We start from the raw sequence: 14992 nt of genomic DNA, 5'->3' as shown, positions 1-14992 counted from the left end.
AAACGAACTTTCGAATGTGATTTAAGGTAGTTTCACATCATTTATCGCTTGTGGTACTTTCCAAATTCAGGTAAGATTTAGGAATATAGTATTTTTTGAAGGCGTCTTAAAAACATCGTTATTTGAACAAAGCAAATGTCTACCGTAAATGAAATCCTGTTATCGATTGACAAGTTACTCTTGCATTTACAGTAGAACTGCGCATGCGCAGAAAATGTTTTGAGGATTCCCCATCATTTCACATTTAAAAAAAAAAAATCAGCAATTAAATAATAAATGCTGAATAAAATATTTAAAAAAAAATTGTTTCATTTTTAGTCCATGTGAGTGTAAACTAGTGGTGCCTAATCTTTTTTTACCCGAGGACTGTACGTCATACTAAGATGAAACTCGCCGGCACACATAGGGGAAGAGTGAGTACAGTGAAACAAGAAAATTTTCAATTTAATTTTCTTATTATGAAAAATTTCCCTCACTTGGTGCAATATTTATCACGGAAAAAGGTATTAAAAGTTGATCTACTGTCTATTCTCGAACTCCGTGATTAGCAGCGGCGAACGGTTCCACTTGAAAAAGGGGTGATGGTTCAAGGAAGCGCACTTATTTCCCGATGCATTTAGTTTTTGCTTGTTCGTTACTTCCTTCTTGATATCACAGCTGTTTTGATAAAATCAGAAGAGACCTGACGCATGCGCAAATTCGAGTAAGGTTTCGCTTTAAAATATCGGACAGTAGAAAAAACTACGAATTCAAACAAACGAAAAAGTAAATAAAAACGAAATGCAATTTTGTTTCACTATTCCCCCAGTAGGAACAGCGAGACACATATTTTTTGAATTGGCAATCTTTGAAAGAATCTAAATTTATCTGAAAGAATATGAATGATTGTTGCCGTTTGGCTTTGGTATGAGCTTTTGCCGTTCACAAAGTACATTTCATGTCGTCTTGAAACACGGTAGGGACGTCTATCGTGTATTTGTTTGCGACTGAGATAGGATGATTTCAGCGGTTTTTCCTTTCTTGCCTTGCAAATCACTTACAAAATCTGGACGAGTTTGGCGAACCCCTTGTGCACTAAGTAATAAATGAAAAGCACCCCCTCCCCCATACACAGTAAAATTTCGGAGATTTTTTTTTTGTTTGAAAACAAAAATGAAAATTGTGAAATACAGGAGTACAAACATTGCTACGAGCCAAAATGATTGCTAAAAAAATTATTACGAAATTATTTCAACAGAACAAACCCAGGGATAATTCTTTGAGTTTCAGCTTACTTTCTAAAAATTCTTAATGTGATGGTTGCGCAATACAGAATTTCAAAGTTTGGCTCAAAAGTATTGTCTGACAGTTTCAGTCTTACATTAGGTTCAGCAGTTAATGTCCTTCTGCATTTAATGCGCCCTATGCACTGAAATTCATTTTTCGCATGGAAACTTTGTCCACACGGGGTAATAAAATAAAAAAATATCTTTTTCTGATTCAATGGTGCATTTATTTGGAGCGCTAAATCAGTCAATTAAAAATAATCTTTCGAAATACCTTTTAGAGATATACACGTAGTTATCAAAATAATGGAAACACCTGTGAATAAAAATGACATTTTCGAATGTGCTTCGTACGTAATAAAGAATAAAACTAGAAATCTGTTTTTTTTTTATAAATAGCAATGTGCATATTCTGGTAGTATATGGTGGATTAACTGAAAGTCTGGGCGTCTTGGATTTTTATCAAGTGTGTGAAATATCGAACCACTCAAATATTAAAAGAGGCCAAATTGTTGGAGCGCGTCTAGCTGAAGCAAGTGTAACTGAAACATCTCAACTTTTTGGTGTTTCTAGAGGTACAGTATCTAAAATCATGACAGCATACACGCAACGCGGTATGACAAGCTCGGCAAAGCAAAATAGTGGACTCAAAGAGAAGCTTAGTGAAAGAAACCGACGGCATTGAAGAAGATTGTAATATCTAAAAAGCGAACAGTATCAGCAAAAATGACCACAGAACTCAATCACCATCTGGATTCACCAGTGTGATTAGAGTCAGAAGGCACCTTTATCAACAGAACATTTATGGCAGAGTAGCGATTCCCAACACACTTGTCACAGAGTGTTTCCATTATTTTGATAACTACCTGTATATCACAGATTAACTAAGTGATATTTTTTGCATACAGCGCAAATTGAGTCTCACTTTTAATTCTGTAAAATGTTTTACGACGTACCTCACACTGTCGCAAGCTTCATCCAGGAACTTTTCTTAGCATTTCGTTTTTTTTTTTTTTTCTTTTCTTCTTCACACTTCCTGTGCAGGGGTGTGTACAGGGGGAAGAGAGAGAAGGGACACCTGCTGGCCCGGACCCAAGCCAAAAGGAGGTCCGCGATTTTTAAAATCAGGGATGAAATAAATGCTAAAACCTAGGAGTAAACAATGTGCCCGTAAAAGTCATTTCTGACGGACCCCAAAATGTCTGCTCACACCCCTGTTCCTATGGTATTTTTGGAGATGGCTAACCATTACTATTTACGAAATAGAATGTCTGCAAGTGTCCTAACATTTGTATCCGAAAAGTATCAAATGTGCAACAGACAAATGAATAAATGATGAATAAAAAACGCTTGAACTTGAGATTTCATCTCAAATAAACATGTTATATTTCCGCCATTACAATATTAATTTCGCGAACCCATTTGTACATCTCGCGAACCCCTAGGGGTTCGCGAACCACCGGTTGGGAAACGACTTTAGATGATTCTGGATTCTGATTTAATAAATTGGTTTAAAGTGCCATCTTGTGATGTAGTATTTGATTCGGATGGAATGAATTCACAATTTCACTGTAGCCTTTGTCTATTAACTAGTGCAGAACAATAGCTTCTGTCTTCTCTGTTTCGGAAAATCTTCGAAACAGCTTATGTGATTTCCTTTTTTTTTTCGGAGTGTTGAAATTTTGAAATGTGGATAAATATTATTGCATTTAGCATGTTGCAATGAAAAAATTTAAGTTGATCTAGGGATTTTAAAATTGTGTCATTGTTATTTGCATCAACAGGGTATAGTTGGGGCAGGTCCAACCTGGCAGCGCCTTAATGCTGCGATCGATTAGAATCTGTATAGCCTTCACAATGCTGTCAGGTTTAGTTGTAATTAAGTATAATTCAGTATATGATTTCTCCCCTTTTTAATATAAAAGTGCCATGAGGGCAGTCAGCAACGATTTAATGGTATCTAACAGTTAACTTATAATAGAAAAAAAAATCAATAGCTGCCATTCTCCACACAAAGAAAATTAACATCATTTTACTACGTAAAGAACGTTAGTTAATTGGCTAATTTTAGATTAATAACACTTGTCTGTAAAGTTTTTGTAACAGCTTAGAAACAGGGCAACAAACAACGGAGATCTTTCACTTCGATGGGCTCAACCTATGATGACATAGTTATTTTTGACTTTTGAAGCAACCTTTTTTCTATAATATTGTTCCACAGTATGTCTACTTGACTTTTCAAAACTTTTACCAGGCTGGAAATATTCAAGCAGAAAATAAACTGCTGTTGTCTCACTATTCTCCCTGATTCACTGTACCCACTCCTCTCCTATTTATAAAATTTAAATCTATTTAAAAACTCAGATGACATGAGAAAAAAACGAAAAGGAAAGAAAATTACAAAACAAGAATTGTTGTCATCAATTATTTACACGCTAATTTTATCAAAACGAAAGTTCTCATCTGTTTTTAGAAACCAATTTCTGACTATTTGGCTTCAAATTAGCAACTATCATTCGTAATAACGAATAATGAAGAACGGTTGTTTTGGTGGAAGTTTCTAGAATATAGTATTTTTCCATTCGTAACAATAAACATAGAAACGGGACACATGGATCAGCTTCATGGGCCACATTAGTTCATGTGTAAGATGACCATGAGTCCCGTTTTAAACGGGACAGTCCCGCTTCAGGCAGCTTGTCTCGCATATTGTACCGGTACGCAGAAATGTCCCGTTTTATGGAAGTTAGCAACGTATTCTAGAATATTTACAAAAGAAAACAAAAAGTGTAAGAAACTTGAGCACAGATGATAAAATATAGAGCGGCGATCAAGTTCGTCACATAAGTGAAAACATAAGCAAGCTTAACCACGTGATCAGTAGATCAGTGTGTGGAAAAATGTATTGTTAAAAATACGGGAAATGTATATTCAAGTAGTGGTTATACAAATAAAGCTTTTAAAAAAGGTTTTAAAAAAACAAACAAATATTTTATTTTGTTATTATTATTACTTCCTTTTTACAGAAAAGGGAGTATTGTATTCGCAGAAAAAATTTCACTCAAAAATAGGCCTTAATTTCAATTTTTCTCACCCCCGAATGAACGTTGAGTTTTTTTCCGACCCGACCAAACGTGGATATAGGCCTAGGAACCTACAGACACCCGAAAAATCCATTTTGACGATCCCCGAGTTAATTACAATGAGTTGTCTCGTGACGTCTGTACGTACGTATGTATGTGCGTATTTCCGTATGTGTGTATGTGTGTATGTGCGTATGTATGTCGCATAACTCAAGAACGGAATGTCCTAGAAAATTGAAATTTGGTACGTAGACTCCTAATGGGGTTTAGTTGTGCACCTTCCTTTTTGGTTGCATTTGGATGCTCCAAATGGGATCTTTTGCCCCTTTTTAGGGGGGAAATCATTGTTCATTTCGATGTAAACTCAAGTGGTGTTATAATTTGGCGGACACTTGGCGATATATCGCCAGTCTTTTGGTCGCCAAGTTTTGTGGCGACAAATTTGGAGCTTTTTTTTTTTTTTTAGTCTGGTTTCAAAATAGCCACTATTTAAAGATCACATTAAAACTGCCAATAATGAGAAAATGGCATTAAATTGGAGTAAAAGAAGTCATGTGATGCACACATCAGCTCGTTTTTTAATATTAGGCGTACTGTTATACTGTTGCCTAAAACCTAAAATTTTAAAGCGTTCCGTTTTGAGGGGGAAAAATTCTGATCACTTTCATAGGCCATTCATTGGGCACCATTGGTGCAAATCGTTTTCAGTTATTTGAAATTCAAGTTCGCTGTTCAAATTCTTAATATTTTACGCACATTTGCAGAGGCGCCTCGTTAGGAAGCCATTTTGACCTCATAAAAATTTTCTTTATCCGGCAGTTTTTGTACAAATTAGGAAGAAGTACCGCAATATTGATGTCCAATGTCTCTTCTTATTAGTTGTTGGCAGTCTCTATCAATCGGAAAAATTAAAAATTTCATTCGGTGAGTTGATAATTTCCCCCCTCTCGAAATTTTAAGATAAGTGGTATTTGGAGGGAATCACAAACATGTTAAAGGATAGAAACGAAGTACTCTGCATAATGTGTAAGTTTAACATTTATGACATTGGCATTTTTGACTCCCCCCCCCCCCCCCCCGCGCTACAGCACATTTTGAGATTTTTTTTTCTTTGTTCGGAACTTTTTTACCTTTTTGTGGTCTTAGTTGTTGTTGTCATGTGCCAGCTCTTAGTTAATAAATTCATTTATTTTGTTTCAAAAGTGAGTTTTTTTGGCAGTAAAACTTTTTTTTCTCTCGAAATGTTTGCGTAATTTTTGCTTACGAAACATGTTAACCCAGTTTTCAAATTCCGCGGGATTCTATGCACACACAAACTTATTGGGTTAGATCAAGTTATAAAGTTTTCAATGAAAATGAGGTAAATCAATTCAGGGGTGCTCACGCGGAGAATCATGGCGCATGCTGAGCCATAGAATTTTTACGAGGTGAAGGGGTGTGGAGAGGAAAGTGCGTCGTTTCTAGAGGGATGTGCGCACAGAGGAGCGGACTGGCTTACCTCCCCATCAACCCACAGGCCGGTGCGTCCTCTTGCATGTACGCTTTCGTTCTTTTTTTTTTTTTTTTTTGCCTTCGGATCTGTGCGCCTTTGTTTCCTTGTTTTGCGCTCAAATCTGCGCGTTCGAATCTGCGTTTTTTTTCCGCCTTCCTTTTTTTTTTTTCGCCTACAAACCAGCACATCTCTGTTTTTTTTTTTTTTTAATTTTACCCTCGAACCTATGCACCCTTTGCGAGTCAAGGTTGGCGCGTTCTTGGGGTACACATTCCGTTCCTGGATGCGCGCCAGCACTTTGGAGAGGAGAGGGCACCCCTAATTGCTTTTTAAGTAATCCTATAATCTTCCTTTTATTTATTTATTTATTTTTTCATTTCTTGGTTTTCTTTCCCACCCACACCCCCTGTTTTTTATTCTTTCTTTTTGGGCAGAACTTTTTATGGTAAAAGAATTTCCTTTCCTAATTGAACATAGATTTAGCTTGATGACCAAATCAGAACTATGATACTGGTTAACAGGAGTCAAGTTTTCTTTCTTTTTATTATCTACTAAAATCAAAAATAAACAGAACAGAAACTTAATCTTTATCTTGACAGTGCCTTTTATGATTGATTAGGAATGACGTCACTCATCAGCTGACCTTAGAGATTGTTTACATCTCGAACTCACTCTTGCGGAATTTAGTCAATCGCTCATTGACTGACTGCTTCATCTGCTCGAAAGACGGAGGTCTAGGCTGTAAGTTAAATTTGTATTTTATTTTTCAAATCTTTTAATTAACATCCTAAATCATTTCGCACAGAATGTTTAAGAACGATTTCGTTGTCACATATGCACAATGTATGCAACAAAGTGTCGTTGCCAAAGGGAGGGTCCATGCGATCCGGAGACCATACCCTCCCCAAAATGAGTAAAAAAAACCCAAAAATGGAAAAATCCATTTTTTCCATACATAATGGGGTTGTTTCCTTCAAAAGTAGTACTTTTTGTCACTGAAATTGATAGAATAAGCAAAAAAAAAAAAAAAAAAAAACATGAACCCAGAAAATACTTTCATTTTCCCAACAGTTATTTTTTAATTAATTTTTTTAAATGTCCGATTTTTCAAACAAGGCGTGGTCTTGATGACGTCACAAATGATGCTCTTTGGCGCATCTTTCTATCGCGTTTCCACGTTATGATAATCAAGTAGTGAATTAAAATTGCGCTCTACGCTTGCTATCAACCATATCGTTGCCAATACACGTGAGTAAAGATGCAAATTAAATATTTTGTTCTATGAATGGCAACACTGAATGGCATTTCATCATTTGTGATGTCATCGGCTGAAGTATAAACAATGAAAGCATACTAAATATTTTTTAAAAAATATTAAACTTAAACAAATTATTTAAAAAATGGTCAGATCCTATGTTCTTAAGCATGCTCTTTCAGAAAAATATACTTTTAAAATTTTAGAAACGACCCCATTCTGCAACTTGTATTTAATAATCTGTGTAAGAATTTGAGTGCATATTTCTTAATCCTTGATTAATATTAGAAAAATCGGATTTGAAAACATTCAATTTGTTTTTCACTTTTTTCATTAAAATAATAATAATAATAATAATAATAAATAAATAAAACCCTGAGTTATTATTTTACAAAAAAAAAAAAAAAAAGAGAGAGAGAGTGATGTTACAGCAAAAAAAATTTCCTGGGAGGAAGTAAGTAAGTTTTTAATTCAAAGTATGGTTTGAGTAATTTTGTGAAAGGATTGTTGGATTGAAACGTTTTAAAATTCAGATCTATTATTTTGTTAGAGGAGTTAAAGCAAAATTGCATTTGAGGACATCCGTTATTGGGGCAGAATTTTTCTCTATTTTTTGTTTTATTTATTTATCTCTTATTTGAGCGGTCACTAATTTCGTATTATCTTCACTTGGCCAAAGTTAATTTGCTTTGATTTCTCAGATTGCCATGACGACAGTTGTTTTTAATATTTATTTACAGAGCAAGATTTTCATCGTTATAGTTACAAATCGTTTGCAGTTTGATTTTATATTAATATTTTCTTCGGGGCTTAACTCAGGCAAACTTTATACTTAGAAAAGGGTTTTTTTTTATGTAAAAATACGTTTTTCAGGAAAAGACACCAATACAAGTGAATTTAAACAGCAAAACTAGATCGAAATAGAAAATTTCCAGACTACTAATTGTCATCCTTTAAGGTTGATAAGAAATTAAAATGGGCAACGTTATACGTTGTAAATTAATCTTTATGGTAAATTGGTAAGTGTACTGGTGGATATCGGCCAAAAAATCTTTATCTTTTTTACCGCGTCCTAATCACCATTTCTTCTTTTATGGATATGCTTCTCATTCCCAATTCTAGAAAATCAATAGTCATAATGTGATTGGTGTAAACTTCTAGGCCATTTTCACTCCATTCCATTTGTAGAAACAAGAAACCCAATAAGTAGGGTCCTATTGCAATTCGTGATTGCGAAAAACCTAATTTAAATTCAGGACGTTAAAATTCAAATCTTTTTTCTTTCTTTTTTTTAAATTTAATTTTGCCGCGCAGTGTAATCGAAACCATTTGTCGCTAATGAATGGGATGCAAGCAAGACGGAAATAACATGTTTTCTTGCAACTTTGTTTAATTGGGTTGGGTCACGATCTATTCACAGGATTTAGGGCACTTCAGATGAACTCCAACTCCTTTTTTAATTTGACCCATAATTGATCTAGTGAAATGTTCTGTTTCAATATTATTTTTTTTATAGCATACATACTAAACATGGATATAATGGACACGTCGAAGCCAAATGTATCAGAAGAACAAGTCAAAGACCTAGCATTAAGTATTTTCGATTTGACAGTGACGTCAATTAAAAAGATGGTCAGCTTCGATGATCAAAACTTTCACATAAAAGTAAGTTGACACAACCCCAACTCTTATTATAAAATGTTTTACTTGACTAATTTAAGTTAAACAATTTTACTTTCATGTTTATTCCTTGGGCTGATTTTTCTCCCATTTAAGCTATCCTGTTTGACAAGGGCGGACTGGTACGCCGGCCCATTGGCCTGTTAGCCGATGCGGCCTCCCGCCTAAGCGCCCTCAAGCCTGAACAACTTTTTTTTTTCAAAAAATTTTTTTTTAATTAATTTATATTTTTAAGACTTTGGTGCGAAATTTCCTTTTTTTTTTTTTTTTTTGCACTTGCAAACTTGCGCGACTTTCCTCCGCTTTTTTTTCTTTTTTTCAAACTCATAAATCCGTGTGCCATCGCTTCTTTTCGTTTCCTTTTTCCTTCTTTTCTTTTTTTTTCTTTCTTTCTTTTTTTTTTTTTTTTTTTTGCACCTATTTTTATTGCACTTTTTTCCTTTTTGCACTTTTTTTTGTGTGCCCTTTGGAGGCAAGGTTCACGCCCTCTTACGAGACCCAGTCCATCCCAGTGGCGGATACAAGGGGGGAGAGTCAAAAAAAAAAACCCGCGACAATATTTGAACGTTTGCTTGAAAAAATAAAAGAACTTGATCAAAACCATAAAAAAAAGAAAGAAAAAATTTTCTTCAATTTTTTTGGGCCTTACATGAAGAGTTGGATAAGAGGGGCGGGTCATGAGGGTCACGTCCCCCCCCCCTACCCCCCGTAATCAGCAACAATACTTTGCAGTCGTGATAAGGTTTATTGCATTTGAGTAGGAAAAACTGCTTTTTGAAAAAACCCTGAACGAAACCAATAGTTTTTGAATTCCTCCCTCCTTTTCCGTGTCATTTACTATTTATATATAGCTTTGCTTGAGACAATTTTTCTACGGCGCTGTCTTCAGGCGTCAGTAAACTGAAAGTAACAAAGAAATGTCTGCCGCCCGATTGCTTTTTATGCAACACATTTAATGGACGATATTTATTGTAAAACTATTTCTAGAGCTGCAGGCATCACTTCAATTTACGTAACATTTGAGTGTGTACATTTTTTTTTATGTAAAGTCTCTGAATTATTATTCCTTTCTGTTGTGATTTTTAGCCAGTTTCGTTCTTGTTCGTGTTCAGTTTATTTGTAAGTGTGCTGTAAATAGTTAACTAGCTTAAATCAGTGTTTTGGACTTGTGTCGTGCAAGAAATGTAAATTTTAGTTTCCTGTTAGCGCGAAACTTTGTTATATGAAAGTTCCCGTAAGTTAATCCATTAGAAGGAAATTGTGCTGAAAAAAGCCGCGTTTTGTTACAAAAGCACTACCTATTTAAAAAAAATAATAAAAACAATGAAGTTTTCGGGTGACAAACACCGTTGTCTTTTTTTGCCAAGTTAAAAAAAATGATTAACTCAAACTCGATGGAAATATATCCCGAGTTCCTGTCGACTGACTGTCTTCTAAAATCTAAACTTCGCCCCCTGTTTGGGATAGAAAATCTCACTTCATAAAAACAAAGTGGACTTCCAGGAATTTAAATTCTGGGCAGAGAAATGCTTAAAATGAGCGTGTAGCAGAGCCACCCATTTCTGTTTCCACCCATGCTCATTCTGCTGAGAATAATGAAGAACTTTGTGAAAGCTATGAAGAAAAATGAGGGCATTTTCTTTCTCAAGCGCAAACACAGCGAGAGTGTCCAGATTTATGCTTGAAGGTGGGGAGGGGGAGGTGTCATCACTAGCATATGAATAATCAAATTAAGAGAATTGCATTATAGAAGCGGAGGGAGAGAATTAGTAATAAGAATGTACATTATGTGTAACATTCGCGATGGTCCTCCCCTGGAAATAGTTCGAAACTGTAGTGATAAAAGTGCAGTTTGCACGATCTTAGGTGATATTCGGAGGAGGAGAGGTTCAGGGAGGGACTTTTATGAGCGGTTGAAGCTCAAAAACCTTCTTTGAAATTTCTTGAATTTGAAGTCCTAAAAAAATTTTTTAGACGATTTTTAACGATAGGGAAGAGGTGTAGATGGATCGAAGATGCTCTCTAATTTTCGATTCGATTCGATTCAGAGTCACAACTGACTTCAACTGCATTTATGTCGAGGTCTGCATACTGAGTGCCTTACCTCCATTCTTTTTATATACCGATAGATGGCAGCACCATCACCGGATCGAGCAGTTAATGAGAATTTAGAACTAGTCCAAGAGCTAATAGCTACCTGGTACTAGCACCCCCAGAGGTATCGTTTCACTTGGAGGACATTGAGACCACGAGCATATTTAACGTCGCCCAGTCCCCTTTAATGACGACGGTGGGTCTTCGACCAGCAAGGATCGAACCCGAGGCCCTCCGGTCCCGAGTCCAATGCCTTACCGATCAGGCTACCACGGCCCTCTCTAATTTTTCGAAAAGGAAAATGATGTGTCCCAAATAAGTTTAGTTGTAGCCTACCTTTATTACAGTTAGGGGAATAAAAGGGGTTCGGACCACCTATCCTCCAGAAAATTGTTGAATTTGAGATTCTGAAAATGCAATTATACGCCATATTTATAAATATTTGAGAAAAGATTTGGATTCGGAGCCTCCCCCAGAATTTTTTCGGAATTTAATTTCCAAAAACAAAGTTTTAGACGTGTTTTAATGATGTGGGGGGGGGGAGAGAAAGGATTTTGAGTACTCATAAGGAAATTTTTCTAAATTTAAATCCAAAAAGCAGAATAGTAGGTTGTTTTTTATGAGAAGTAGATATGTTCAAAGACCCTCATCCTGATTTTTTTTTGGAATTCAATTCCCTAAAAATAAAATTTTATATGAACTTTAATTATGTCCAACAGACCCCCCTCCCACCCTCGGGATTTTTTTTCGAAATTAAAATGCTGAAAGCTCATTTCTTGGCTTTTTTTGACGAAGTTAAATGACGGGATGGGGTTCAGGACTCTTCGGGGTTTAGAGAATCTCTCACAGAAATTATTTGAAATTGAAGTTCCAAAAACGATTTTGGATGATGTTAGAGGGGACCAGGGGGGACCATTCGTGACTCGGAATTTGTAGAGATTAAAGCTCATAAACCAAAGCTTAAGATAATCTTAGAGGACGTTAAGGTTCAGGTTCTCTAGCATGATAGGATGGGGGTGTTGTAGTCCCATGGCTTTTCGTCTGGATTCGCCATTGTGCTCAAGAATTGATGCTACGCTAAAATGGTGCTACTTTTCCCCTATGTATTTCAGTTTTTCAACTGTTTAATGATATGATAGGGATAATGTCACCCCCCTAAGAAATGCTTCGCGGCCCCCTTGAGGGTCGCGACCCACAGGTTGGGAATCCCTGCACCAGGATATCTTCACAATGGAATGCAGATATCAGGGTTATTGGGCTGAGTTATTGCTCACCAAATGCTGCTGAACTATAAGAGATGGAATCTTCTTTGACGTACAATCGAAAATGAAGCGTTTACAGCAATAGGACAAAAGCAACCACTGCTTTTGGAAAAATAAGCATTGTTTAATAATACAGGACCTATTTAATGACATTTATTGCACAGGATTCCTCCCCCCCCCCTTTTCACCTTACCTTCAAATCAATGTGTGGTTGCTGTGCATCTTTCTCCAGTGGGCTTTTGTGTATCCTTTAAACAACGGCTTAGAATAATTTTTAAAAAATCCACCATTAATTCGTTTTTCTCGGTCCAAAATTAGTAGGAATTGATTATTTAAACCAGGATGCAGACAAAAAGTTCTTTTTTTGTTGACTAGTGTTATTATTGTGTTGATTACAAGATTATAAAATATTTACAGGCATATGATTCAAAGCATTGTAATTATTTGTTTTATCTTTCAATTTATGTTATACTTTCAGGATTTTTTCAATTACTATTATTATATTACTTTCTATTTCGCTAAAAAGAAAGAAAGAAAAGAAAAAAGAAAGCACACATTTTTTTTCCATAGTAGTTAAATATTAACTAGCGTTATTATTTGATTATTTGTATTTTGAGAATTCGTTAAGAATTGATAAAAAGAAGTCGTTTAGTTTTTGAAAACTAATTTATGTTAGAATTTTAATATTTTAAATAAATCATTTAGTGAATAATTATTTTTTCACAATAAATTTGAAATAAATACGTTTCATTAATATATTTTTGACTTCGTTTAAAATGCAAAAATCTTATATGTACGGCCTCTTAAATTACATCCTCGACGGGATTTTTTGCATGCATATATGCATATTTCATACATTACCGTGAAAGACAGATTTTGTCTTTATATGTGAATGTTGATATTCACTGGCTTATGTCGACAATTACCAAATTTTAGACTTTTACACCAACATATACAGTCGAACCTACATATATTATCGAACTTCCACATATCGAAATTTTCTATATATCGAAATCCCAGCAAATTTCTATGTTCATTATATAGAAAAATTGTTTCTATATATCGAAAAAATCTCTATATTTCGAAAAAAATTTCAACACATTCGTATATTTCTTTTCCACTTTAGACTGTTTGTCTCATGAAAAATGAAGTTTATTTCAATCAACTTTATTTCAAATCTTAGCTGTAACCAGTAACACTGTAAAATCAGTTTCAAATTATCCCTTTTGTTTGTTGATTATTATGTCTAGTCTTCTTAGCTTCAGTAAAAATCATTCAAGTTAAGTAGATTGATTTTTTTACTTTTCTCTCGATCACATTGTTAAAACGAAAATCTCCTCATTTGCGATCATGTTGAATTGCTGAAGAATATGAAGATGTATTGATTGGCGTAAAAATGTAATTTCTGTTAATTTTTTAGTCATCAACTTTCATTTAATCCGATACTCGTATAAATTATAAATTGGGTTTCATACACGAAAATTAGCTTTTATTTTAAAGTTTTAGGATACTTTTATGATAAAATAAGATCGTTTCCATATATCGAAATTTCTATATATCGATTTTTTTTTCGGCAATTTGCTACTTCGATATATGGAGGTCCGACTGTATTTTAAAATATCAATGTTTCCAAACATTAATGTTTTTACGCGATGTATTATTGTCAATGATGCTCATGTCAAAGTGTTGCTTTTAAATACCCGTATTTTGTCAAAGATATCGCATCTTCTCTGACAATACAAATTCTTGAATGACAAGAAATAATGAAATTAAATTGTTTCATAAACCGCGGAAACATCACATTTTTTCCCCTGATGTCAAGATCAAGTTTTTAAAATTCTGTGCTCCGTTATAGGTATTTTTTAAAACAGATCCTGACAAATTATAAATTGAAGAATTAATAAGGTCTTTTGAGACCCTTAGAGCGTGGCTGCAGAGTCGGAGTCAGAGTCGAAGAGTTGGAGTCGTACTGATTTTGGGGTAAAAGAGTCGGAGTCGGGAGTCGAAGGTTTGAAGTTCCAATAGCCGGAATCGGAGTCAGTCGTTCTCCCTCAAAATCCGCAACTCTGCCAGTGTTTGTGGAGTCGGAGTCGGTCATTTTCCAAATGACTCAGCAGTTGTGCCTTAGAAATTGTCTTTTTGACCTTGAAATTCTAGATATTCTGAAAAGATCATATCATTGTCGGCGACAGAAAAAAAAAATAGCAGTTATCCTTATATATTATTTCTGTAGCCTGTTTTTGGTTTCTACGCCAGATTTTCTTCAATTCGTGATCGATTTCTTGGATTTACACCTTATTTTAAAGCTTATGGTGCTGGCTACTGACGAAAAATAGACCCACGGTCTAAAAATTGTTTTTTTCAGCGGAAAAACGTGTTTTAAAGAACCAGAATGAGGTTTTCGGTTACACTTATAACTTTAACTTGCACCATGACCGACAGAGTTGAATAGCTTGATTGGCAGAGCGTTCTCCTCGAAACCAGGAGAATGAGTGTTCGGACCCACGTCCGGACAATCTGCATCAGAAAATTAGAGAAATATCGCGCATTACATGAACACTTAATTAAGTGAATAACAAATATGAGGAAATAGAATATATGAGAAGGAAACGCTCCTTGCTGTTATGAAAACTTAATGTGACTTTGCTAAATTACTTCTGAAATGCACGTTTTTTTTTTTTTTTAAGCTTTGGCTCTGGTAAGAAAATCAAAGCATAATGTAAGCGAAAATATAAGTAACAGGGTTAAGATTTCAGACTACAGTATAGAATTGTTTTTTGTTCAGAAAAAAATAATAAATCTTATATTGAAATATATATTCTTCTAATGAGTTTTAGACTCTTTGAACAAATAAAAAAATT

At 34.9% G+C, this 14992-nt stretch overlaps 1 protein-coding gene across 2 annotated transcripts in view; it reads left to right on the top strand.

Moving 5' to 3' along the window:
- Nucleotides 1-14992, top strand: part of LOC129229702 (hydroxylysine kinase-like) — a 51849-nt gene continuing 36857 nt past the window's right edge. Inside the window, exons 1-2 of one of the 2 annotated variants that reach the window (XM_054864068.1) lie at nt 1-70; nt 8612-8760. In XM_054864068.1, coding sequence (XP_054720043.1) covers nt 8626-8760 — 135 coding nt within the window. In that variant the 5' untranslated portion in view covers nt 1-70; nt 8612-8625. Of the gene's footprint in view, nt 71-6499; nt 6582-8611; nt 8761-14992 lie in introns of those variants that run through there. The other variant, XM_054864066.1, reaches the window with a different exon arrangement.

This window comes from Uloborus diversus, chromosome 9 (genome assembly GCF_026930045.1).
Source record: "Uloborus diversus isolate 005 chromosome 9, Udiv.v.3.1, whole genome shotgun sequence".
Taxonomy (NCBI): Eukaryota; Metazoa; Arthropoda; class Arachnida; order Araneae; family Uloboridae; genus Uloborus; species Uloborus diversus.
This window is presented reverse-complemented; position numbering and strand designations above follow the sequence as displayed.